General features: G+C 44.6%; 1 protein-coding gene across 1 annotated transcript in view; it reads left to right on the top strand.

Moving 5' to 3' along the window:
• LOC143983700 (proteasome subunit beta type-7-like) overlaps positions 1-25555 on the top strand; it is a 36632-nt gene extending 11077 nt beyond the window's left edge. The window contains exons 2-8 of the mRNA XM_077483706.1: positions 6730-6823; positions 6907-7004; positions 8989-9129; positions 10269-10384; positions 15878-15936; positions 19574-19725; positions 21629-25555. Of these exons, the coding sequence (XP_077339832.1) occupies positions 6730-6823; positions 6907-7004; positions 8989-9129; positions 10269-10384; positions 15878-15936; positions 19574-19725; positions 21629-21734 (766 nt within the window). The 3' untranslated portion in view covers positions 21735-25555. The remainder of the gene's footprint in view (positions 1-6729; positions 6824-6906; positions 7005-8988; positions 9130-10268; positions 10385-15877; positions 15937-19573; positions 19726-21628) is intronic.
• Positions 25556-26893: the final 1338 nt, after the last annotated feature.

Raw genomic sequence — 26893 nt, 5'->3', positions numbered from 1 at the left:
TGTAAACATAGAGGGGGTGGAGCTAGATGTGAAGCCTTTGGCCTCTCGTATAGGTCAGCGATCGGTGGCAGCCTGCCAGGGGGCGTGACTGTGAAGGGGGAGGAGCCAGAGCAGACACCGGCTGCTGAGTCCTGGCAGAACACCGGACTACAGAAAATGTGAGTTCCGCCCGTGCTCTGCGTTCACCCCCTTATAACCAGGATATGAGGAGCGGTGGGGGCGGCTGCATATAGAACAATCATTCACTCCATCTTCCTCCTGCAGTATCGGAGGAGAAGCAGGAGACTGCAGGAGGAAGATGGAGAGAATGATTTTTCTATATGCAGCCGCCCCCACCCCTCCTCCTGTCTTGCTTATTACTGCTGCCCCCCAGGCTCTCTACACCACCCATGCTCTTTGCCTCCTCATGCTGTCTGCCACCCCCCCCCCCCCCGTGCGCTCCACCTCCCCATGCTCTCTGCCACGCCCCAGGGCACTCCACCTCCTCCATGCTCTCTGCCACCCCCCCAGTGCGCTCCCCCCCAAGCTCTCCGCCGCCCTCCCTGTGCTCTCCACCTTCCCCATGCTCTCTGTCACCCCCCCCCCAGTACGCTCCACCTCCCCATGCTCTCTGCCACCCCCCCAGGGCACTCCACCTCCCCCATTCTCTCTGCCACCCCCACAGTGCGCTCCACCTCCCCCATGCTCTCTGCCACCCACCCAGTGTGATCCACCTCCCCATGCTCTCTGCCAGCCCCACAGTGCGCTCCACCTCCCCCATGCTCTCTCCCACCCCCCCAGTGTGGTCCACCTCCCCCATGCTCTCTGCCACCCCCCAGTGCGCTCCACCTCCCCCATGCCCTCTGCCACCCCCCCAGTGCGCTCCACCTCCCTATGCTCTCCACTGCCCTCCCTGTGCTCTCCACCTCCCCCCACGCTCTCCACCTCCCCCCATGCTCTCCATCGCCCTCCCTGTGCTCTCCACCACCCTCCCTGTGCTCTCAACCACCCTCCCTGTGCCCTCCACCTCCCCCAATACTCTTTACTGCCTCCCTGCGCTCTCCATCTCCCCCGATGCTCTCTACCTCCCCCCATGCTCTCCACCGCCCTCCCTGCGCTCTCCACCACCCTTGTTGTGCTCTCCACCTCCCCCCATGCTCTCTGCTGCCCCCTGTCCTCTCCACCTCCCCCCATGCTCTCCGCTGCCCCTTGTGCTCTTCTCTTCCTCCCTGTGCTCTCGCCCCACCCCATGTTCTCAAGGTTCTTCCCTGTGCTCTCCATCCCCCATGCTCTTTCCTGGTCCCACCTCACCCCCCCCCCCCACACCTCTGCTGGGTTCCCCCCTCCCCTCTCTCAGGGGATTTGTCAGAGTGGGGAAGGGGTCGGTCAACATGTCATGGGCTGCTCAATTCAAAATGCCCGGGCCTATTTTTTGTCCCAGTCCGGGCCTGTAGATGGCCCAAAGAAATGTAGAAACTGACACTGAATCTTCTTTTGGGTTATTTATTTAGAAGTTAAAACAGTCTCTTAATGAAGGGTACCACAACCTCCAGATAGACCTCCTCTCACTACTACTAGGCTTAGCAGCCCGTAGGATTTTAAGTAAAGCTAGGTCTCTGCCACAGACTTGGATATGAATTACTTCAGAAAAGTCTCTGCCACAGACTTGGACATAACCAAGTGTCATAGACCAATTTAGAGAACTATCATACGGTACCAGTATCTCTCAGCCGGTCCGGTGATACGGTAAGATTGTAACCCCCCTGGATGCTTCTCCAGTTCCTGGGCCTCTACTTAGATGAGACGGCACCGGACCACCTTTGAATCCTCAGGCCTTGATTACCAGTCAGGCCTGTTCCTGCAGTTACTTTGCCTTGGGCCATCCAGCCCAGAGACTTGGAATTGCATGAATCCGCATTACCCGGCCAGGAGGGCCATGGGGGCAGGACCAAACAGAAAATATCTTCTGGACTGGAACCCTGAAGCATGTGATGTCGGTACCTTAAATACCACCCCCAGAGTGCACAACAGGAGAACAATCCCACTGGGCTGGTTCCGAGAAAACATGGCACTCAATACACCCAGCTAAACTGCGTTCTACCACTTGCTGGCGGTGTCAGCGACACCTGCAGCCAAGAAGAACTCAGTGCAATCCAGCCAGACTGGTACTGAAACCATAATTTAGCAAAATTAGCCCTAAAACCCAACTGTGGTTTCAGGAATATTAATTTTCAAAAACATATAGCGCATGCTCCTCAAGAGCCGTCATTATACCTATATACTTTTGCTAGTAGGTGTCCTTCATTCCCATCTTAAAATGTTGGGAGGTATGCAACCATGAGGCAAAGTCACCATTCCCTTATGCTCCACACCCCGCCCCACCCTTACCTTATCCAATCAGATAAGACCCTTGCAATATTTTAACCGCTTGCCGACCAGCCGCTGTAATTTTACTGCAGCAAGATGGCTCGATCCCGCAAATTGCCATAGCTGTACGTCAGCTCGGAACTCGCTCTTGTGGGTGGGCGCGCACAAGCGTCGCCGGAGGCTCCCCACTGTTCTGTCATGGCGGGGGAGCCAATCAGCGTGTCCAGCAAACTCAATGTCCACCGGCTACTCGTGATCATTCCCCACAGTGACAGAACAGGGATCTGCCTGTGTAAACAAGGCAAATCTCCATTCTAATGGGAGATCACACAGATCCTGTCTTTCTGCTATGCAGGAAGACAGATCTGTGTGTTTCCCCTTCACAGTCCCCCATACAGTTAGAAAGCACAAACAGGGAATACATTTAACACCTTTGATCGCACCTGATGTTAACTCCTTCCCTGCCAGTGTCATTAGTACAATAAGAGTGCATATTTTTAGCACTGATCACTGTAATAATGTCACCGGTTCCCAAAAAAGCGTCAACAATGTCAGTTAGGTGTCCGATCTGTCCGCCGCAATGTCGCAGTCCCACTAAAAATCACTGATCGCCGTCATTACAAGTAAAAAGACTAATAATAAAAATTTCATAAATCTATCCCCTATTTTGTAGATGAGATAACTTTGGCGCAAACCAAACAATAAACGCTTATTGCAGGTTTTTTTAACCAAAAATGTGTAGCAGAATAAATCGGCCTAAACTAATGAAAACATTTTTTTTTTTGCATTTTTTTTGGAAATGTTTTATAGCAGAAAGTAAAAAAGTTTTAGTTTTATTTTATTTTTTTTAATTGTCGCTCATTTCTTGTTTATAGCCAAAGAAATTAAAACCGCAGAGGTAATCAAATACCAGCAAAAGAAAGCTCTATTTGGGGGACAAAAAGGACATCAATTTTGTTTGGGTACAATGTTGCACGCAGTGCCGTATCGCAAAAAATGGCCTGGTCAGGAAGTGGGTAAATCATTCCGGGGCTGAAGTGGTTAAGCCAGCTAGATATCTAACCCTATATTAACTCCAGCATAGATGTAAACCTTGTCATGTTTGCCTTCCCCTTAAGCTGCGCCTGCAGCTCCAGGCCTTCCTCTGGAGCGGTGGCTACATCATTGTTACTTAAGTATTGCCGCGTACACACGACCGGACTTTCCGGCAGAAAAGGTCAGACGGAATCATTCCGTCGGATATTCCAATCGTGTGTGGACTTCATCTGACTTTTTTTCTTTAAAAATTCTGATGGACCTAGAAATAGAACATGTTTCAAATCTTTCCAACGGAACCAATTTCTATCGGGAAAAGCGTTCGTCTGTATGCTGGTCCGACGGACCAAATACGATGCAAGGGCAGCTATTGGCTACTGAACTCCCTTTTCTAGTCCCGTCGTACGTCATCACGTTCAAAACGAACGGACTTTGGTCCATTCGTGTGTGGACACATCCGTTCGGTCAGAACTCTGTCGGGAAGGCCATCGGACCTTTTCTGGCAGAATGTCCGGTCGTGTGTACGTAGCATAAGACCCCTTTCACACATGCGGACATTATGTCCGTATTTCATCCATCCGTTTGCGGATGAAATACGGACATACATGCATTCCTATGGGATAGCGGGTGTCTGCGGATGAACATCCGCAGACACCCGCTATTGTCCGCCTCCGCTACTGTCCAATTCTGCAGACGGAGGAAAATCCTATTTTTCTATCCGTCTGCAGAGCGGATCGGATGAACACGGACAGACGGTCTGTGTTCATCTGATCCCCATAGAGGAGAGCGGAGAGCTGACAGGGCGGTCCCTGCACAGTGTGCGGAGACCGCCCTGTCCGCCGCCGGCTCAGCGGGGACAACGGAGCGATCCCCACTGAGTGAGCGGATCATCACGGGGCGGATCATTACTGATCCGCCCCGTGTGAAAGGGGCCTAAGAATGAAGTTGGGGGGTCTGGAATCAAAAAAATAAATAAATAACTAAAACTAAACAAACAAATAAATAAATAAATGTACTTTTGTAGATTGCAGGTTTAAATCAAGCAAAGAACAATGCTGGAGTAAAGCTGGCCATACACAGAATTTTGTTCGCAATTTTTTTCTTTTAAGAACATTTGTTTAAATCTCTACTGCTTAGTGGTCTCAAATTGGTGTTTGTTTTCAACTGCAGTCAGGAGGCAATCTGAAGGAGCAAGATGGAAATTGTTCCTTGCATGAGCAAATTTCTAATAGTAAATGTGTTTTTTTTTTTTGTCCGGTGAAGTCCATTCATTTCAAAATTGAATATTAAAAACAACATTTTAAGGGACTTTCCAACTCAAATTCATTGAATGTACTGAGAATTTTCGTACAAAGGTTTTTTCAAAACTCTGGTAATGCATGGTCATTTTGGAGTTTCCAGCTTCAATACGCTGAGGTGTAAATGGCAAGGCCCCATTTACACCTCAGCGTATTGAAGCTGGAAACTCCAAAACGCTGGAGGAGAAAAAAATAATAATTTTATTCTCTATGGAGTTCGTATTCATCTCCCAAATGTCTGAGACTCAAAAAAGTTCTGGGATTTTTTTTTGCAGCTTGAATCAGGCAGATTGCTGTGTTTTTGAAGTGTTTTTGTTCCATAGAAATGCATGCAAACACTTTTTCCACACAAGTTTTTTAGTGCATTTTGTAGGGCGTTTGAGTGTTTTTCTGCTCAAATGCAATAAATAAATAAAAATTAAGAATAAATAAAATATATAACTGTAAGTTGTATGCAACATTTACAATAAAACGTCTTTTGGAAAAAAAAAAATATATATATATATATATATATATATATATATATATATAAACAAATAAATAATAATAGTAATCATATGAATACAATCTATACACTGGGGGGGAGAACCTCTGGGGGAATCTAGGATGGAAAAGGACCTAGGGGTCCTAGCAGATGATAAGCTCAGCAATGACATGCAATTCCAAGCGGCTGCTAACAAAGCAAACAGAATATTGGCATTAAAAAGGGGATCGGCTCCAGAGATGAAAACAATAATTCTCCCGCTCTACAAGACTCTGGTCCGGCCGTACCTGGAGTATGCTGTCCAGTTCTGGGCACCAGTCCTCAGGAAGGATGTACTGGAAATGGAGCGAGTACAAAGAATGGCAACAAAGCTAATAAAGGGTCTGGAGGATATTAGTTATGAAGAAAGGTTGTGAGCACTGAACTTATTCTCTCTGGAGAAGAGATGCTTGAGAGGGGATATTTTTTCAATATACAAATACCATACTGGTGACCCCACAATAGGGATAAAACTTTTTCGCTGAAGGGAGTTTAACAAGACTCGTGGCCACTCATTAAAATTAGAAGAAAAGAGGTTTAACCTTAAACTCTACGTAGAGGATCCTTTACTGTAAGAGTGGCAAGGATGTGTAATTCCCTTCCACAGGCGGTGGTCTCAGCGGGGAGCATCGATAGTTTCAAGAAACTATTAGATAAGCACCTGAATGACCGCAACATACAGGGATATACAATGTAATACTGACATATAATCACACACATAGGTTGGACTTGATGGACTTGTGGCTTTTTTCGACCTCACCTACTATGTAAATAAATACGTAATAAATAAATAATAATAATAAAAAACAAATATGCTAACCCCAACTATTAATCCCTAACTTTTAAACCCCAATATTAACCCCTAACCCTAAATCTAACCCCTAAACCTAAAAATAACCCCTAAACCTAAAAATAACCCCTAATCCTAATTCTAACCCCTAAACCTAATAATAACCCCTAATCCTAACTCCTGATCTTATAAAAAGAAATAAATAATCATAATAATTAAAGAAAAATACATTTATTAATTACCCCCTACCTGCTGTATGACCTTTAACCCTTTACAAAAAATAATAATAATAATAATAATAATAAATAATAAATAAAAGTGGGTAAAAAGTTGAAAAACATAGCAACAAATGATGAAACAGATTTATTTTTTTCTCAATTGGCTAAAAAATGCCAAAGCTTTAAAAATGCTGTACAAAAGCGTTCAAGAACACCCATACGAACGCCTGAAAAAACGCCCGAAATAAACGACCGAAAAAAACCTCTCAAAAACATGACGCTCAAGTGTGAATGCAGTCTACATTGGTGCGTGTTATTTTGAAAAGACAGTAGAAAGGAAAAGTGTTTTTTGCGCAGTTTCAAAATGACCAGAGTGAAGCACCTACACACACTTCTGTATGGAATACGATCGTCGAATCAAGCATTATATAAATGACTTTCTTGAAAAATGTTACCGTAATAATTTAGGATATTTTGTTTGCTGAAACATCACATTTTTCTTCATTCTTAATTTCTCAGAAACAACAACTTAGAAGCTCAGTGTTCCAGTCTTGGCCTGAACCCCCCCAAAGCACGGAAGACAGGGACCACCATCGCCGGCCTCGTCTTTAGGGTAGGTGGCAGTGTGCAGAGAAAGTTGGATTGTCAAAGACATGGTTTTACTTTCGGAGCTGACTCTTTTTTTTATCTTTTCAGGATGGAGTCATTCTGGGAGCGGACAGGAGGGCTACGGACGACATGGTAGTGGCCGATAAGAATTGTGCCAAGATTCATTACATCACTGACAATATATAGTAAGAATTATGACATTAAAATCTTTACTTTTTTATGCGTTAGAAATATTTAGGTCTTCATTGTGAGCAGAGTAAACCTGGATCTGATCCTCTGCTAAACCTTTATTGTACTCTGGAGGAACGCAAAGGACATCCTCCCTATCAAATCAATGACCACTAGTGGGCAAGTGATGGAAAGTTTCAGAGTAAATTATGGAAAAGTCACTTAGGCCTGTGACACTTGTAGCTCACCTGAAAAGCCAGACTGCCACAGCTGTGCCAGGTGAGGTTATAACTATAAGCATGGCATGCCATGCGACTTTTAGAGACCAGACATCTATGTAAGATTGCGTTGTGACTGTTTCAAGGCACAACCTGCACTATGCAATGATTGCGGCATCATGTCCCACCCAACCCACCCTTATGGTCCTGTCCCCCATTATGTGGGAGAATCGCCCACTATCCTCTCAGTTAATACCCTTTTTGGGTTACAGCACATGCTCAGTGTGACGGGAGTCACTTTGGGTGGGGGGCCCATGGAACCCAGAATCCCTTGGAGAGGTTGGGAAACCTTTGTTTAACTACCCATGCACCTCCTATGTCTAAGTCACCCTGTGTGACTCAGTAACTCAAAAAAGGATGATTTTGTGGTCTTGGGGTAAAGTCCGGGACAGAGCACCTAGTTGTAGGACTGTCCTGGCAAATCCAGGACAGTTGCCATCTATGTGTAGCACCCACTAGTCTAGTGTGTGCTAGTTGGTAATGTAGATTGTTAGTGTAGGTAAAATTATTTTAGCTAAGTCTGAGCTGTGTCAGGGTTTAGGGCTGGATGACTCATTCATCTGGTGCCTCCCCCTGTTTTCTGGGACATTGGAGAATGTTCTGGACACAGTGGCTGGAGGTTAGGAGGCGCTGCTTGGAAAAATTATGAGGACCTCAGCCAATCCCCAGTAAAAGGGCTGGCAGGGGGCAGGCCACCTTCTAAATAGACATGAGTCATGCCAGCAATGAGGCAATCAGGTGGAAGATGGAGATGCAGTGCTGAGGAGGCTGTCGGTGGCCCTTGAGGGTGCCCCCTAGTCTGGGAGGGGGTGACCTCAGGCCAGGGCTTGGGTGCTGGAAGGATCCTAACAAAACACATGGAGAAAACCCTTCCTAGAGGCACGGAAGTAAGGAAAGAGGACAGCAGGAGCAGGTCAGCACTGCAGGGTGCGTTCTGCAAGTAAGTGAGTGCTGGAGGAAAAAGTGGAGCTGTATATAGAGACTGTATATAGGAAGATCTGTCCCTGAAGTTTGTTATTGAAGTCAATGGGCATCCTCCCATAACCTCCCATCCCCATCCAAGTTCTTGCCCTCAATAAATAACAAAAACAAAGTCATAGACTGTTCTCTGACTCTGGAGTGCTTGTGAAAACTCGGTGTGTCTGGTTGTGCAGGGTGGGGAATCCCAGTTAATTTGCGGCCCTTAAAGAGGAGTTCCCATTCTAAAAAAAAATGAAAAGTCAGCAGCTACAAATACTGCAGTTGCTGACTTTTAATAATCGGACACTTACCTGTTCCAGGGTCCAGCGATGCTGGGATTTGAAGCCCGTCCATTCAGCGGGGCCGGCATTGTAACTGTGGGCACCCGGCTGTGGCTTCACAGCCATGCATCCATTGCGCATGCGCGAGCGTCGCGCCTTGATTGGCTGCACAGTCATCTGGGACCTGCACGTGTCCCAGATGATTGACAAGAGGGGGGCAGAGCTGAGCACTTCCTGCGCTGAGGGAAAGAGATGTCACCAACCCAGGCACTGAAGGAGGCAGACTACGAGAGACCCCCCTAGCAACAGCCATTTACAGGTGAGTAAAAAAACATTTTTTTACAATGTTTTTTTTTTTTTAGGAACATTCATGCCATTTTTTTTTTTTTTAATGCAACTCCACTCTAAGGGGATGCACTACGTATACTTTAGTAAATAGGAGATTTAGCTCACTCTTTCATTGGCTATTTTTGTGTTTGCAGTTGTTGTGGAGCTGGAGTGGCCGCTGATGCAGAATACGTCACTCAGCTTCTATCCTCCAACATGAACCTTCATGCGTTGTCCACTGGGCGTCAAGTACGCGTGTGCGCGGCTAACAGGATGCTGAAACAGCTGATGTACAGGTAAGGCACCAGCAGGAGGAGAAAAAGGTACAGTTTAAAATAGAACTCATTAACCACTTCAGCTCCAGAGCGTTTTACCCCCTTCCTGATCAGGCCATTTTTTGCGATACTGCACTGTGTTGTTTTAACTGACAATCATCATGCGACGCTGTACTCAAATAAAATGTATTGTCTTTTTTTTCCCACAAATATAGCTTTCTTTTGGTGGTATTTGATCACCTCTGTGGTTATTTTTTGCGTTATGAACCAAAGAAGACCGACAATATTGAAAAAAAAAAAACAATATTTTTTACTTTCTGCTATAAAAGATATCCAATAAAAAAATATTAAAATTTGAATTTCTTCATCAATTTAGGCCAATATGTATTCTGCTTCATGGTTTTTGGTAAAAAAAAAAAAAATCCCAATAAGCGTATATTGATTGGTTTGCGCAAAATTTAGAGCATCTACAAACTATGGGATAGATTTAGGGATTTTTTTATTTGTTTTTAATTTTTACTAGTAATGGTGGCGATCCGCAATTTTTAGGGACTGCAACATTATATCGGACAGATCGGACACCTGACATTTTTTACACTTTTTTGGGAACCAGTGACATTATTACAGTAATGTAAATGGGCCCAGAGGTGCAGGGGGCTGTGTAATGTAAATAGGTCCAGAGGTGCAGGGGGTTGTGTAATGTAGATGGCCCCAGAGGTGCAGGGGGCTGTATAATGTAAAAGGGGCCAGAGGTGCAGGGGGCTGTGTAATGTAAAGGGGGCCAGAGGTGCAGGGGGATGTGTAATGTAAAGGGGGCCAGAGGTGCAGGGGGATGTGTAATTTAAAGGAGGCCAGAGGTGCAGGGGGCTGTGTAATATAAAGGGGGCCAGAGGTGCAGGGGGCTGTGTAATGTAAAGGGGGCCAGAGGTTCAGGGGCTGTGTAATGTTATCTTTATGTATTAGCAGGTGAATGTGACCCTCCATTCATTCACATACATTGAATCCGGCCCTTAAGTGGAAAAAGGTTGTAGACCCCTGCTGTAGTGTATGCGAAAAACAAAACTTTTGCTGTGCACCGCTAAAAGTGTTCGGGTTTGGCTTATAGAAAAATTGGCAACAGGGACACTTTATACACATGATCTCATTTTTTATTTTTTCAGATATCAAGGCCATGTCGGTGCATCGATCATCACTGGAGGGGTGGATGTGCAGGGCCCCCACCTGTACAGCGTTCACCCACATGGATCCACAGACAAAACTCCATATACAGCTCTAGGTAAACTCAGTGGCAGGGATATACAGTACAGAACAAAGGCCAGAGCTCAGCCAATCAAATGTTAGGGATTGGTGGTGGTGGTGTGAAAGTAGAATTTGCCAAAAGCACTCATTAAAGGGGTATTAAACCCAAAAACAAAAATTTACAGTAATATATTGCAACTTACCAATCCCTAAATGTGGTGGCTGCATTCCTTTTTTTTTTGTAGGTTTTCTTTCCTTTATTTGAGGCCTCGTGATCCAGCCAGTAACATGTACCTGTCTTAGGATCTGTGCATAATATACAAATGCAACAATGTAGATGTGCAATTTTTTTCCCAATCCATTCATATAAATTTGTGGTTTACAAGCATTCCCACATGACACAAATGTGAACCCAGTCTTGGAGTGTCTCTACTCTGGATGGAGAGGCAACAGTGATGCCTTTGGATAGCAATATGTTGCTGTCCAAAGGTGTCTTGGTTGCTCCTTCATCCAGAGTGGGGGCGCTCTAATACAGGTGTGTTACTGGCCAGATCAAAAGGCGAAAACAGAGGCGAAAAGCCAAATTAAATAAAAAGAATGCATCCACCACATTTAATGATTGGTAGGCTGCAATATATTACATTTTTGGATTTAATACCACTTTAGGGCAAAGTTCAGATGTCCCGCTAAAGTGCAGAGCCTATGAAAATCCATCCGTATTTGAACTGGTTTTCAGAGGCATTTGACAGACGGTAAGGAGGCAATATGATACCTATTCACTGCCTGTTAACCCCATAAAAGCCACACCTATTTGCCACAACTGCGTGTATTGCACACACTTGTCAGAAGATTGTACCGCATCCCCATTGGCTGGAATGGGTCGTGAGTGGTGGCGGTACTGCCTGCTTAGTGCGGCAGGTTGGATAATCTTTGCCGCAGCACATCGCAATTGTGGCATATGAATGCCTCCCTCCACTACTTTTGCAGGTTAAGGGGGTGGAGGGTGCTAAAATGTGGCTCAACCATCTGTTTTTACTGCCCTCCAATCATAAGGCTAAACAAACCCTTACAGCAGTATTTTTATTTTTCCTTTTGCTATAAAAGTTTTACATAAATGAATAAAAGTTGACTATTGTAAGCATCCCTGTCAGTGGTAAAGTGGAGCAGAAGAGACATGCAATGAAATACGCTCGCCTGTTCACAATCTGCTGTAGAATGCACACTGAGCTGCGCATGTGCAGCTCAGTTTACATTACAGCACACCGCTTGTGTGCTGAGACAACTGAAAATCAAAACTGTTGCAGCATAGGTAATTTGCGCCTTTAGTTCCGCTTTAAATGGTTTGTCTCAGTCCTCCAACTGCCATTTTGGACAGCTTGGTCTGTTAAAGTAAGATGAAATGTAACTGACTTTCCGGCAAGATCACCATCTGAGACAAAAAAGGAAAAAGACGAAACAAAATGAATGCAGCTGCCACATCTAAGAATTAGTGAGCTGCAGTATCAGCAGTGGCCCATTTATATGGGGCGCAGGGTAGCCTCCCCCCCCCCCCCCCCCCCGATCGATGCACCCGGCCCCTGATTTATATGCAAGGCACTGGACGAATGAATTAAAATTTGTTTTTTTTTGTTTTTATTTATTTTTTAGATGCATGTGATTAGAGCTAAAGGCTTCAAAAAAGGGTGGGCTCGGGAAGTGGGGCCTGAGACCCGATTGGCCGAGGGGAGAAGCGATCCTATTGGCCGCAGAGGAGGGCGGGAGGGAGGAGACGCAGATGAAGCCACGCCGTTGTGAAGCTGAGGAAGGAGGAGATGCAGGGTGAAGCCGCTGCCCCCCGCCCAAGGGGTGGAGGTGGATGGATTGCTGCCCCCAGGGGTGAACTGACAACTCATGGGGCCCCGGGCAATAGGAGATTATGGGGCCCCCAGGCAATCCGAGATTATGGGGCCACACAGTATACACACACAGTATACAATCACACAGTATACACATACATGTACACACAGTATACACAGATATGTTTCTATTGGCTGAGAAGGTACTGGAGAGGTGGGGCAGCTATAATCTTGGGATTTTTATATCAAAAGGATGTCGGTAAGGGACATTTCAGAGACAGATGTAAAAAAAAAAAACACAGATTTTTACCTACTGTCCCTGGTTTTACTGAGGCTGGCAACCCTGATGGGGCCGCCTAGTGGCTCAGGGCCCTCGGGCAGTGCCCGAGTGGCCCAATGGTCAGTCCGCCCCTGGCTGGCCACCACCCCCCAAAAAAATATACCAACAGCCGCCACTGTGCAGTATAAACCTGGGGGGGTTCCAGCTTCAAGACAATCACAACCATTCCATATCATTAAGGCAAGGATTCTGGCTGACTTTGAGCCAGCCATTGTGTGCATTACAGAAAAACAACAGTTTACAGAGGAGAATACCCCTGTATATGTGTGTGTGTGTGTGTATCTGTAGATAGATAGACAGCTTTCCAGTTATATGTATAGGGTTATAGCTGTATAACTTTTACATACAGTTTTATTGAGGGTTCATTCACATTTCCACATTTCAGTAAAGTGCAGTAAAATATGTGTTTATCATGTCTTGCTGGAATGCATTGCAAAGTGCATACTGCAGTGCTGTGCGTTTATTTTGAATGACTCCCTAATGCATTAAATTGATGCACCTTCAACGCATCTACAGTGCCTTGAAAAAGTATTCATACCCCTTGAAATTTTCCACATTTTGTCATGTTACAACCAAAAACATAAATGTATTTTATTGGGATTTTATGTGATAGACCAACACAAAGTGCCACATAATTGTGAAGTGGAAGGAAAATGATAAATGGTTTTCAACATTTTTTTTACAAATAAATATGTGAAAAGTGTGGGGTACATTTGTATGGCGCCCCCCTGAGTCAATACTTTGTAGAACCCCCTTTCACTGCAATTACAGCTGCAAGTCTTTTTGGGGATGTCTCTACCAGCTTTGCACATCTAAAGAGTGACATTTTTGCCCATTCTTCTTTGCAAAATAGCTCAAGCTCTGTCAGATTGGATGGAGAGCGTCTGTAAACAGCAATTTTCCAGTTTTCCAGTTTCCAGTTTTCCAGTCTTGCCACAGATTCTCAATTGGATTTATGTCTTGACTTTGAGTGGACCATTCTAACACATGAATATGCTTTGATCTAAACCATTCCATTGTAGCTCTGGTTGTATATTTAGGGTTGTTGTCCTGCTGGAAGGTGAACCTCCGCCCCAGTCTCAAGTCTTTTGCAGACACTAATGCCCTGTACACACGGTTGGACATTCCGACGACAAAATCCATCTGATTTTTTCTGACGGATTTTGGCCCATATTTGTGTTGCATACACAAAGTTGTCGGAAAATCTGATCGTTCAGAACGAGGCAACGTAAATCACATACAACAGGGCTATAAAGAGGATAGTAGCCAATAGCTTTTGTCTCGTAATTTATTCTGAGCATATGTGCCACTTTGTCCGTCGGAATTGTCTACACACGATCAGAATTTAAACAATCAGATTTTGTTGTCGGAAAATTTTATGCCCCGTACACACGAGAGGGATTAAGTCTGACAGACCTCCAAAGGAGTTCCGCCGGAGTTCCGACGGAGTTCCGACGGAGTTCTGGCGGACTTTTCGACCGAACGGACTTGACCACACACCATCACACCAAACTCCGACGGAGTCGAACGTGATGACGTACGACTGGATTCGACGTAGGAAGTTCCTAGACAGTAGCCAATAGCTGCCCTAGCGTCGGTTTTAGTCCGTCGGAGTAGCACACACACGAGCGGATTTTTCGAAGGGGACCGGGTCCGGCGGAGTTCCGTCGGGAAAATTTAAAGCATGCTTCATTTCTAAAGTCCGTCAGACTTTAGCTTCGCTAAAGTCCGTTGCAGCCCACACACGAGCGGATAGTCCGCCGGACTCAGTCCGTCGGAGTTTGGATGTCGAAAAGTCCGCTCGTGTGTACGGGGCTTTAGATCCAGTCTGTCTGAAAATTTAGATCAAGTCCGAAGGAGCGCACACAAGATCGGATTTGCCGACAACACAATCCGATCACGCATTCTCCATCGGAAAGTCCAACCGTGTGTACAGGGCATTACAGGTTTTCTTCTAAGATTGCCCTGTATTTGGCTCCATCCGTCTTCCCCTCAACTATGACCAGCATCCCCACAACATGATGCTGCCACCACCATGTTTTATGGTGGGGATGGTGTGTTCAGGGTGATGTGCAGTGTTATTTTTCTGCCACACATAGGGGGTTATTTACTAAAGGAAAATCCACTTTGCACTGCAGGTGCACTTGGAAGTAATGTCGCTGTAGATCTAAAAGGGACATGCAAGGAAAATAAAAAAACAGCATTTTAGATTGCACGTGATTGGATGATAAAATCAGCAGAGCTTGCCCTCACTTCAGATCTACCTCTTAGATTTAGAGCGACTGCACTCCTCCAAGTGCACTTGCAGTGCAAAGTGTATTTGTCTTTTGTAAATAACCCCCCTATAGTGTTTTTCTTTTAGGCCAAAGAGTTCAATTTTGGTCTCATCCTAACAGAGCATCTTCTTCCACGTTTGCTGTGTCCCCCACATGGCTTTTCAAACTGCAAATTGGACTTCTTATCTTTCAGCAACTTCTTTCTTCTTGCCACTCTTCCATAAAGGTCAGATTTGTGGAGAGCACGACTAATAGTTGTCCTGTGGACAGATTCTCCCCCCTGAGCTGTGGATCTCTGCAGCTTCTCCAGAGTTACCATGGGACTCTTAGCTGCTTCTCTGATTAATGCTCTCCTTGCCCGGCCTGTCAGTTTAGGTGGACGGCTATGCCTTGCTAGGTTTGAAGTTGTGCCATACTCTTTCCATTTCTGGATGATGGATTGAACAGTGCTCTGTGAGAAGTTCAATGCTTGGGATATATTTTTTATAACCTAACCCTGCTTTAAACTTCTCCACAACTTCATCCCTGACCTGTCTGGTGTGTTCCTTGGCCTTTCTCATACTGTTTAGTCACTAAGATTCTCTAACAAACCTCTGAGGGTTTCACAGAACAGCTGTATTTATACTGAGATTAAATTACACACAAGTGGATGCTATTTACTAATTAGGTGACTAATTTGGTTCCACTAGATTTTATTTAGGGGTATCAGAGTAAAGGGGGCTGAATACAAATGCACGCCACGCTTTTCACATGTTTACTTGTAAAAAAAATTGAAAACCATTTATAATTTTCCTTCCACTTCACAATTATGTGCCACTTTGTGTTGATCTATTATATAAAATGCCAATAAAATACATTTACATTTTTGGTTGTAACATGACAAAATGTGGAAAATTTCAAGGGGTATGAATACTTTTTGAAGGCACTGTACAGTTGCTATGCAAATTGACATGCAGAAAAACACATGGTAAGGTGCGCTCGTTAACGCTTTGTAATACAGTGTGGACATCTGAATGGGCCTATAGTGTTACAGCATTCTGACATGTGCTGCTGTTATGACACGCTCTATATTTTTGTAGGATCTGGTCAAGCTGCCGCAATCGCTGTACTGGAAGATCGGTTTAAACCCAACATGACGGTAAGAGGCTATATTTCAATAAAGAGGACGTGAACCCTAACAATGGATTTTTCTTTTGCTCCTTTTTGTAAAAATACATTTGAAATTGAAGGGTATATTTTTTTTATTTGTTCAATAAATCTAAATTAATTCCTGTTAATAGTGCCAGAAATCCAGTACTGTCCTGTGTATGGTGTATTCTGCAATGTCATCAAGCAGTGCTATCAGCCCTTTGTGGATTAAAGAACGCCTCCCCTTATGTTAAAGAGGAACCCTGCTCCCAAAAAAGAGTTTGTTCTACTTTAACACTCCCACCTCCTTAAAGTGGTTGTATCCACTGCTTGGACATTTTCATAATGTGCTAGTATGCGATGCCTAAACCCGCTGATCCACTGCCACTGGATCTCCTGAGCTCTTCCAATCTTCTCACTGAGTATCTTCCTCAAGCGTCACCCCTGCGTTCGTGCTGGGTCCCTAGCTTGGCACTCACAGATACTCCTCAACCTTCACCCCAAGGCCTGCTCAGTCACGGGCTTGGCACTCAAGGCTGCTCTGCAAGTGTGACCTGGCTGGGTCCCTGGTTTGACACCTGCCGAAGTTTCCCGATTCTTCATCGTCCCAGCTTGGTGAGAATATTGCTCTGGCACTTGCTTCAGCTAATTACTGTGGTCCCTGGTAACAAGGCCCCTTAGTGGCAACAGCTTCCCCTCTACCACCGACCACGACAGGTTCTCCGGCTGGAAGAACCGTTAATTTTGGTTGGACGACAAACCGCCGTCCCAACCCTATGCTACTCTCTTGCTTCTGGATAGCCCCTCAGACAGCCTAGCAGCCAGATATCCCCAGGATAAGCCTCAGGCTCTGGCCTAGCAGCAATACAACACACGACCACCAAGACAGCTGTCCAGGTGGCACAGAACCCCGATCACCTGACCTCACCCAAATAAATAAGCCAAGGGACCGAATAAGATCCCTGGCCATTGGCTGAGACACCCCACCTATTCCTAATCTAACCTTGCAATGCCTTTGTCTTATCTAATGCCAGCAGATACCCGGCCATCTAGTGACAGAGTAGAGAAGTGCAGCAATTCCAGAATTAGGGGGGAATTAATTGATCTCCTATCAATTGGCCTATGCAACTGGCAGGAAAATTTACTAGCAACCCTGCCTAAACATCAGGATGCTACATCTATGATGGGCATCCTCACTGGCCATTCAGAATGGGTGTCACTATCATGAAGGATCGGAGCTTTGCTTATCAGAATGGGGGGCAGGGTGTACACAGCTGTACTTGTAGGGTATTAAGCCCAGTGCACACAGGCTAAATGTCAAGAGACAATGGGTGGTTATAAAATAAAATATCCGACATTCGGCCCCTGTATGTTGGTCTGTCCGACAGAAGCTGGCCGTTCAGCCCATGTGTATGTCGGATGTGCATACTGGAAAACCAACTCCCGATCAGCGCTCTCAGCCAATGGTAGGCCGGGGGGGGGGGGGGGGTGGAGGTTGGTGAATGGTTTGGTTTGTTTGCTGCCTCCCTTAAAATGGAGCACCAGCTGCCACTGATTCAGACAATTTAACTCTCATAAGGCACAGAAAATTAATCCAACTAAATTTTCCTTCTAAGAGCCCAGTACAGACAATGTTTTTCCAATCGCTTGGGTAAAGTGTAAAAAGACAATGAACTTCTCATTGTCTGCTAAGACTTAAAGCGGTATTCCAGCTGCTGACTTTTAATAAATGGACATTTACCTGTCCAGCGCCGTACTCCCCCCGAGCTAGTTCTAATGGTGCACCAAAATGAAAATTTTGGTGCCTAGATTGAAACAGAAAATTCAGGATGTACTTGGCCTAAAACAGAAACAGACCATTTTAAAATAAAAAATTAATGTGGCTGGTGTTTTTACATTAAATTCAATAGAACACGATTTTTCATTGAAGTCACTAAGGGGTTGATTTTGCATTGAAGTCAATAGGACGCAATTTTGCATTGACGTCACTAGGGGGCTTTTTTGCCTTGAAGTCAATGGGACACAATTCTGCATTGGCATCAGTGGGACACTATTTTGCATCAAAGTCAATCGGATTCAGCATGCCATTAGCGGCGCCTTTTTTTTTTCTATTGGTAAAATGCTAAAAACCCCATTTTCGGTGGCTGATATTTTAGTGCATCCCTAGCTAGTTCTTCACTAGTTCCCGGGACGGACATTCTAACTGTGGGCAGCCCACTACCATGCGCGAGTCACGCTGTGCTTTAAGGGACCTGTGATGTGTCCCAGAAAACTGGGAGGAAGGAGAACTTCCGCTCCGATCGCTTAGTAGTACCTGTCAAAACTAGGAACCTGCTCCTCCCTCCAGAATTACGGTCCTACCAATACAGATGATGCATCCGGCCAGAGTCCTCCTAACTGTATAGCTGTCTGCCTATTGTGTGTCAGAGTGCTTTTGCATCTGCTTAAGGGTGTCCTTGCCCTCACCCTCTCTCCCACAGTTCTTGTTAAGAGACAATAAATCTTTTGTTCGCATCCAAAAAAGTGACTGGCGCCCCAATCCTTCCATCTTGCATTACACCCACTATGCCTCGTAACCCACCATATAAAAAAGGATGTCAGCTCTCCCTGACTCTGGAGGTCACCATTAGGCCTCTAGGGGTCCAGGATGCCTCTACACTTCTGGATATTTTTGTTGTTATTCTCTCTCACTGTTAAAATAAATCTACTATTGAAATTATAGACTGATCATTTCTTTGTCAGTGAGCAAACATACAAAATTAGTAAGGGATCAAATATTTTTTTCCCTCACTGTAAGTCCTTATAGTTCTGTAGAGCAGCCTTCCTCAACCTTTTTGTCCCAGAATAACCCTTGAAATAGTTTTCAGGTGGGAACAATGCCCAGTGGCAGAAATGTTGCCCTTTTTATGGGGTCATTGGGGGGAATAGTGCCCCTTTGTTGGTTTCAGCGACAGGAATTATGCCCCATTGTTGGTGTCAGTTGGAGGAAATGTGCCCCATCATTGGTGGCAATGGAAGGAATTGTGCCCCATCATTGGTGGCAATGGAAGGAATTGTGCCCCATCATTGGTGGCAATGGAAGGAATTGTGCCTCATCATTGGTATCAGTGGGAGGAATTATGCTGCATTGTTAGTGTCACTTGGAGGAATAGTGCCCCATCATTGGTGTCAATAGAAAGAAAACTTCCCTATCGGTGTCTGTGGGAGGAATTCTGCCCTTTTGATGGTGTCAGTGGGAGGAATGGTGGCTCATCTTTGGTGTCAGTGGAAGGAATTATGCCCCATCATGTTGTCAATGGAAGGAATTTGCCCCATCATTGGTGTAAATGGAAGGTATTGTAACCCATTTTTGTGGCAATGGAAGGAATTTTGCCCCATCATTGGTGTCAGTGGGAGGAACTGTGCCCCTTTGATGGTGTCAATGGGAGGAATTATGCCCCAATGTTGATATCAGTGGATGAAATTGTGCACCAAGGGACCAGATAAAGGCCGCAGGTTTGGAGTCAACTTTAGTGCAACATTTTTGGACATTGGCCAACTTAGGACAGTGGAGTGTAAGCTGTTCTGGTGAGAATGATGTGACTGTGAAATATAGTATGTTGGTGCGATGCAAACAGGAGAAATAACATTTTTATAATCTATCTCAGGTGGAAGAGGCAAAGAAGCTGGTCACGGATGCCATAACAGCTGGCATCATCTGCGACCTTGGATCTGGAAGTGGGGTGGATCTATGTGTGATTACACGAGAAGGGGCAAAAGTACTGAGAGGATACACTGAAACAGAGTCCAAAGGAAAGAGGTAATGTTCTACAGTATGGGTGGCCATACAATCTCCATTTCTGATCTTCTCTACTGAACAGATATTCAAATTTATGAAAAGTGATTGTTCCCTGCTCTCTGCAGATAAAAGTATGTCTCATCTATAGCAGAAAATCTGCAACATGTCTAAATATCTCTGAGTGTTATAATGAACATCTATCAGTTTCATTGTTCACAACTGTTTGTTATTGTTCTCCAAGCTTGTGTTCTCCGGGGTAACCAAAATGTGAGACGGTTATAACAGTGAAGCTTTACTGGATCACAAAAAGATTGTTTTTCATGTAGAAGTTTTAATTTGTACTCAGGAAAGGGTTACAAAGGGGAACCAGCACAGAAACGTGTGGGAATGTATCATTGACCTCCCTCTATAATTGCTGGTAGCTTTGTGAGTCATTAGTCAGGAAGAAAAATTTAATTTTGGGGGGAGGCAGGGTCATTTTTAGATACAGGAATCACTGGAGACCCTGGAGCGCAGGGGTCACTAGACACGGTGGGTTTACTAAACAGAAGTGCAGGGGTAATTGAAGATGCTGGGGTCACTGGGAGACCCCAGAGATGCTGTGGTCACTAGAGATGCTGGGGTCACTGGAAACACAGGAATCACTGGAGACACTAGAGCTCAGGGGTCATTGGAGACACTGGAGCTCAGGGGTCATTGGAGGCACTGGAGCTCAGGGATCATTGGAGACACTGGAGCTCAGGGGGCATTAGAGACACTGGAGCTCAGGGATCATCGGAGACACTGGAACTCTGGTCACTGGAGACACTAGAGCTCAGGGGTCACTGAAGACACTAGAGCTCAGGGGTCATTGGAGGCACTGGAGCTCAGGGGTCATTGGAGACACTGGAGCTCAGGGGGCATTGGAGACACTTGGAGACACTGGAGCTCAGGGGGCATTGGAGACACTGGAGCTCAGGGGGCATTGGAGACACTGGAGCTCAGGGGGCATTGGAGACACTGGAGATGCCGGGGTCTCTGGATACAAAGGTGTCGCTGGCAAATTATGAGCTCAGGGGTCACATGAGATGCTGGGGTCACTGGAGACACAGGCGTGCTGGATTCACTAGATATACAGAAGTCCCTGGTGATGCTGGGGTCACTAGAGACACAGGAGTCACTGGACAGACAGGAGTGCTGGGGTCATTGGAGATGCTGGGGTCATCACTGGTGACTGGGGAGCACAGGGGTCACTGGAGACATAGGTGTGCTGGGTTTACTGGATACTCAGGAGTCATGGGGTCACTTGAGATGCTGGGGCTACTGGAGACACAGGTGTGCTGGATTCACTGGATACACAGGAGTCAATAGTAACTCGGGGGAACAGGCATTACTGGAGACAAAGGAGTTCCAGTGTGACAGGAGATGCTGTGGTCACTAGAGATGTTGGGGTCAGTGGACACACTGGAGATGCTGTGATCTTTAGAGTCACTGGAGTGCAGAGGTCACTGGAGACCATGGAGATGCTTGGGTCACTGGAGAAACAGGAATCACTGGAGCTCAGAGGTCACCAGAACTTGTGTAGCGCAGGGGTCACTGGAGACTCAGAGGTACAGCTGGTGTACATGGAGAGGACATGCGACACATAGGGACACAGGAACTCAGGCTACACAGGTGTCAAACACAGGATGCAGGTAATTCTGAGAGTGGACAGAAGGCTTGGCTTCAGGTGTAAGGATCCATTGATTGGAAGCTGAGCAACACATTGCCTAGCCTCTCGCAGCGGCAATAGTTAGCTGCCCGCATAGCTAAGGATACCAACATTCCAAGTGAAACGCAGAAGTATTGGTGGCCTTGTGTAACAAAAATGACTTGTGTAGAAATAATATACTGATAGAAACACCCCGACGCAGATGACTTGTAATCCTTCCTGCTGTCTTTCCAGGTTGCGGTCATATCGCTACGCTCGGGGAACCACACCTGTGCTGAGTGAAACCATCATTCACTATGAGGTGGTAGAGGAAACCGTTCAAGTGATGGAAACCGAATAAACCAATCCAACAGGAGCTCATCACTAAACATATTGCAGATGTTTTATAATTGCTTGTAGGAAATAACATTAAAGCCCAACCCCAACCAAATCTTTTAGTTTTAAATATTGCAAGGAAGGGTTAGAGCACTTCATAGGTTTCTACTGGCATCTGAGTCTTTAATAAGGAGCTTTCTCTTCACTTCCTGTCAGGACAGGAAGTGATGAGCAAGTTATCCAATGGAAATAAAGACAAAATCACATTTTTAGTAGAGCCGGAAGGAATAGAATGTTTGAATCCTAACTGTGCTTTCCTTTCCCAGTGAAAATAGCACCCCCATTTCTTGGATGAGGGACAGGAAGTAAGGAGAAATCTCTCTCATGAGATCAAAGACAGAAAATAAAACGTTAATGCATTTTCCTTACGCTATTTAAAACTAGAAAAATTGTCTAGGGTTAGGCTTTAAAGTTGAATTTTAAGCAGATATAAAAGAAACACGTTAATGCAATTTTCTAAATCACGTTAATGCAGCTTTCTAAACAATTTTTTACATAATTAAATGTATTTTTTAAATTCAAGCAGTGAAAGTACCTGAATTTGACTTGGTATCAGCATTTTGCAGCCTCTATACAGCAGGGCTGGAGCATGAGAGGAAGAAGAAGTACAAGGAGCTGGTTCAAGGGATGACTACAAACATAGGAGGAGATGATGAGCTCATCACTGTGCAGGTTCTCCTTTCACTGTCCAGTCACAGGCTAGGGGAGGGTCCAGTGTGACCTGGGTTCAGAAGAAAGGTTGAAGGAGTTGAATGATGCTGGCCATTAGACTGAGGACATCTAGTGGCATAAAAAATACTATGCTCATGCACCCCAGAGTTCCAGAAGCATAGACATCAAAAGGATGGACTACAATCCTGGTAGTCTCGCAATAGAGCTATAACAGGTACACTTCACCAATGCGGCCCACCTCAGACTAGGAAAACTGTAAAAATAAACAGAAGGGTGTAAAGGCCTAGTGCATTACAAAACACTTTATTTGAGTTTCCAAAGCCAAAACCAAAACCAAAAATATACTCGGAAGTATACCCATAAACCTAGTGTCACATCATAGTCACACTACGATAAAATAATCCAGCAGTGGGGTGGTATCACCAGGCCCAAGCCATCGCTTCAATTGGCAGGCTTACACATTTCGGGTGATGCACCCCCTTCCTCAGTGCTCATATTCTGGAGCAGGGTCAAGCTAGACCACTTAGGGCAGGGGTAGGCATTCTCGGCCCTCAAGCTGTGGTGAAACTACAAGTCCCATGAGACATTGCAAGACCCTGACAATTACAGGCATGACTCCTAGAGGCAAAGGCATGATGGGATTTGTCGTTTCACCACAGCTAAGTGGCCGAGGTTGCCTACCCCTGACTCATTTAAAAAACAGCAATATGGTTCCACTTAGAGCACTATCCACTGCCTTCCATTAATGAGCATCTGAAAGTTCTTGCTTTTTGGTTGTCTTTTTGCTTTGGAAACTAAAACCTGGCCCCAAGCTTATGGACAGGGTCCCTGAATCTAACACATTTGTTAAAACAGCAGGGGAGAAGGGCATCATGGGCAAGACCACCCACAGTCCTTTCGGGACGGGAAAACTTATTTTTTTCAACAAAACTAGAAAGTGTTGAGTTTAAGGGGTCTATTTATATAAAAATATGCTGGAGGAATGAGACAAAAATTTGCCCAGCCTTGACGAAATAAATGGTAAAGCGCTATCCCTATATTGAGTCGTGCTATATAAATATTAAATCATCCCTAACAATAAATTACCAACGAATAAAAACACAATATTGTGACCAATAGGTAGAGCGATTGAGAAAAATATCAACAAATAAATAAAAAAAAACATATAAAACAAATTAAAAAAAAACAGCACTTTGTGAAAACACTCCATCTGATAAAGTTCAAAAGTCGAAAACTGTGACCAAAATCCATAAATTAAGCAAATTCTGTGAATCCAGTGTTTCACCTTAAGTGCCCCTTCACTTTCCAAACTATGCGCTCACCTTAAACACAGACCTTTAGCAGGTCACTGTAAGTCTTCGCCTTGGAGGGGTATATATTCCAGGGGCTGGCTACTAGAGTCTTACTCCAGGTACACTCGTTCCAGTGTGCAGTAATCCATACGTAAGGTGCTCATAAAATCAGAAAACTGACATAGTGCTTGAATCGTTTAAAAACCAAATGCAAAACTCTAAATATAAACTCACATTTTCGGGTTTCACCTCCTCTAGTGCAGTTAAGCAATACACTTTACACAATTGGGGTATATGGGCCCCTTTAAGGAGATGTAAAACGCTTCCTGTTCATGCATGATGATGTCACAGAGCCCCGCTCCGCCGCGTTTCGTCACTTTTCACATGATTTTCTCGAGTCGTAGTGGCTATAATGTGTTTTATTTCCCCTGAAATACCACAATCAGAAAAATACCTCATTATGGCCACTAGATGGTGCTCAGGATCTTAGGAAATTACTGTAATAGACAAAACTTGTCAAGACTGGGCGAATGCTTGTCACATTTGTCCAACATTTTTTTTTTTTTTTAATGAATGGACCTTTAAGTGATACCCTTTGTTGGCAAACTTAAAGCTGAACTCAAAAACAAAAATATTTTTGGACATTTGCACTTTAAAAATAAATGACTACTAATAAAGTATGTGCCATGTGTGTGGCCACTGCTGCGCTTGGTGAAACTCTTAGTTTCATTCCCCCATACAGTAGAACAAGCGGCAAATGTCCAGCACTGAGACTTACACTTCTGAGTACACAGATGGTGAAGGGTTTGCTCTGCATCTCCTCCATTCAGAAAATATCTTGCATTCTTTTCACAGAATAAAAGGCACTTTGTGAATGGAGGGGATCAAGATGAAGGTCATGATCTCCCCCCTCCCAATTGAAGGTGCCATTCAAGCTCCAAACTTTCTACATTAATCAACAGCTGGCATGATACAATTCTCTGCTACTGCTCAATAAAAACAGACATTTGCTTTTATTTCAGATCAATTTCTGTAAGCTACTGCAGGTTTGGGCTTTTGTACTTCATCATTAATATAGCATGGGAACAAATAGAACATTTTCAGTACTACAAGGGGGTCTTCAAAAAGTTTCTGCACTTTCTTTTTATATTTAATAGAGTTAATAAAAAGTGTGGACAATTTTTGAAGAACCCTTGTATTTCTCCTGTGGAACTGTATGCACGCTTGTTTTGTGTGAATATGGGTAAAATCAAATGTTATTAGCCTATTTTCTTCCTAGGCTGAATGTTATTTTTCATACAGGACAGAATGAATCAGGAAAATACCACATTATGGCCACTGGATGGAGCTGATGATAGAAAATAAATACTTATTTACTATGATTGTCAGCTCCATCTAGTGGCCACAATACAGTATTTCCCTGATTCAGTCATGAAGAATATTGCTCGTCCCAGAAAGAAAATAGCCTAATAGCATTCAGTTTTTCATTCAGAATAAATGTGCATACAGTTTTACAAGATGAGTAGCTCGACAAAGGTTTATAAATGCACCCCTGACTGTCAAGCAAGGGTCTGAAAGAAATATGTCTGTGCAACCTATAGCAGCCAAATACATTAATATTTTTGCACATATCAGAATTTAAAACTGGATGTTATGAATAATACAGACCCAATGATGATGAGATAAATAAATGCTGAACATACAGTATTACTTAATGAAATTTTGATCTATTGTAGTTTGATAAAAGCTTAGGAGTTAAACCTTGACTTGCTTTTTTTTCTAAACATGACCTTTCCAGCATGAATAAAATTAATAAAATAAACGCTGACCCGGATTGTTATTATTTATTGCATTCATTTATACAGTGGCATCCATAGGCGTGCACATGTGGGTGCGCTGGGTGCCCCTGGGCACACCCTAATCACTACATGCAGTGCTGATTCCCCCCTACTGCCTGGGCTTCCCTTGTGTTGGCCCCCCGTCCTGCAATTCTGCTGGCTTCCTTCCTCTCCTCCCCCCGGCTGCTGCGGGGGATGTTTCAGGATGGAGAATGGGGGACGGGGCTAGTAAATATGTAATTTACTGGCCCATTCCTTTTCTAAATGAACACACTCACTCACTGTGTTCATTCATAACTGAAGCATAGTAAATGATGTTTACTATGCTTCCGTTTGTGAATGAACAGGAAGCCCCTTAGCACAGAGCACTTCAAATTCATTCTCTGTTCCGTTCAGCTGCAGAGAAAGACATTGGTGTTTTTGCTTTGGGGTGCAAAACATAATGCAATAGGCTGAGCACACCTATGGCGACATCCAATTTTGTAATACTGTATAGAAAAGTTACTGAAAAAGTTGTTTTATTAATAAAATTGTCTTATTCATGATCAATGGAAAAGGTCAGATTGAATTAATTCACCATTGTGCTATAAATTAACACATCATTAATCACTTCCCAGCCAGGCCAATCCTGACATTTCTCTGCTACATTTAAAAATCCTCGGGGGCGTGGCTTGGAGCGCAGTTGAGATGGCAGCATAGAGATGGAGCTTTGACAGTAGGTAGATATATCTTCCTAAAGGGGAAATGCGGGGGAACCCCCATTACATTAGCAAACATATACTTTCCAAACGTGGCCCACATAGCCGTCTGTCATGATAACTGAACTAAAGGGCTTCAGTTCAGGATGCCTGATCCTAGGGGGAGACTTTAATGCACCTCTAAACTAGTGATGGACGAACTTCCGACGGGACGTTTCGCGAACGCGAAACGCGAACGGACACAAACGTTCGCGAAAACGACCGTTCGCCGCGGGCTCCATTGACTTCAATGGGAGGCGAATTTCGCAAACCTTTAGGTCGAATTTGCGGCCACGGGGTAATTATTAGGGGGTAGCACGTAGTCCCACCACCTGGACAATAGCATAATACATGTATGAGGTGAATTTGGGATCGATAACTACAAGCATTTTTTTTTTATTTGGGAAATTGTTCTGACAATTCAGGACTATGGAGCTAATGAAGGCAATGGAGGAGAGGGAAGGTCAGGGACCAGGGTAGGCAAACAAGAGGGTGCAGGAGATACAGAGCACTGACAGCAGCACCGTAATACAGAGCACTGACATCAGCACCGTGACATACAGCGCTGACAGCAGCTCCGTGACA

The sequence above is a fragment of the Lithobates pipiens genome, unplaced genomic scaffold (assembly GCF_037356315.1).
Source record: "Lithobates pipiens isolate NorthernLeopardFrog02 unplaced genomic scaffold, aLitPip1_a1.2 Scaffold_1, whole genome shotgun sequence".
NCBI classification, from domain to species: Eukaryota; Metazoa; Chordata; class Amphibia; order Anura; family Ranidae; genus Lithobates; species Lithobates pipiens.
Note: the sequence above shows the minus strand (reverse complement) of the source record. Positions and strands in the feature narration are given on the sequence as shown.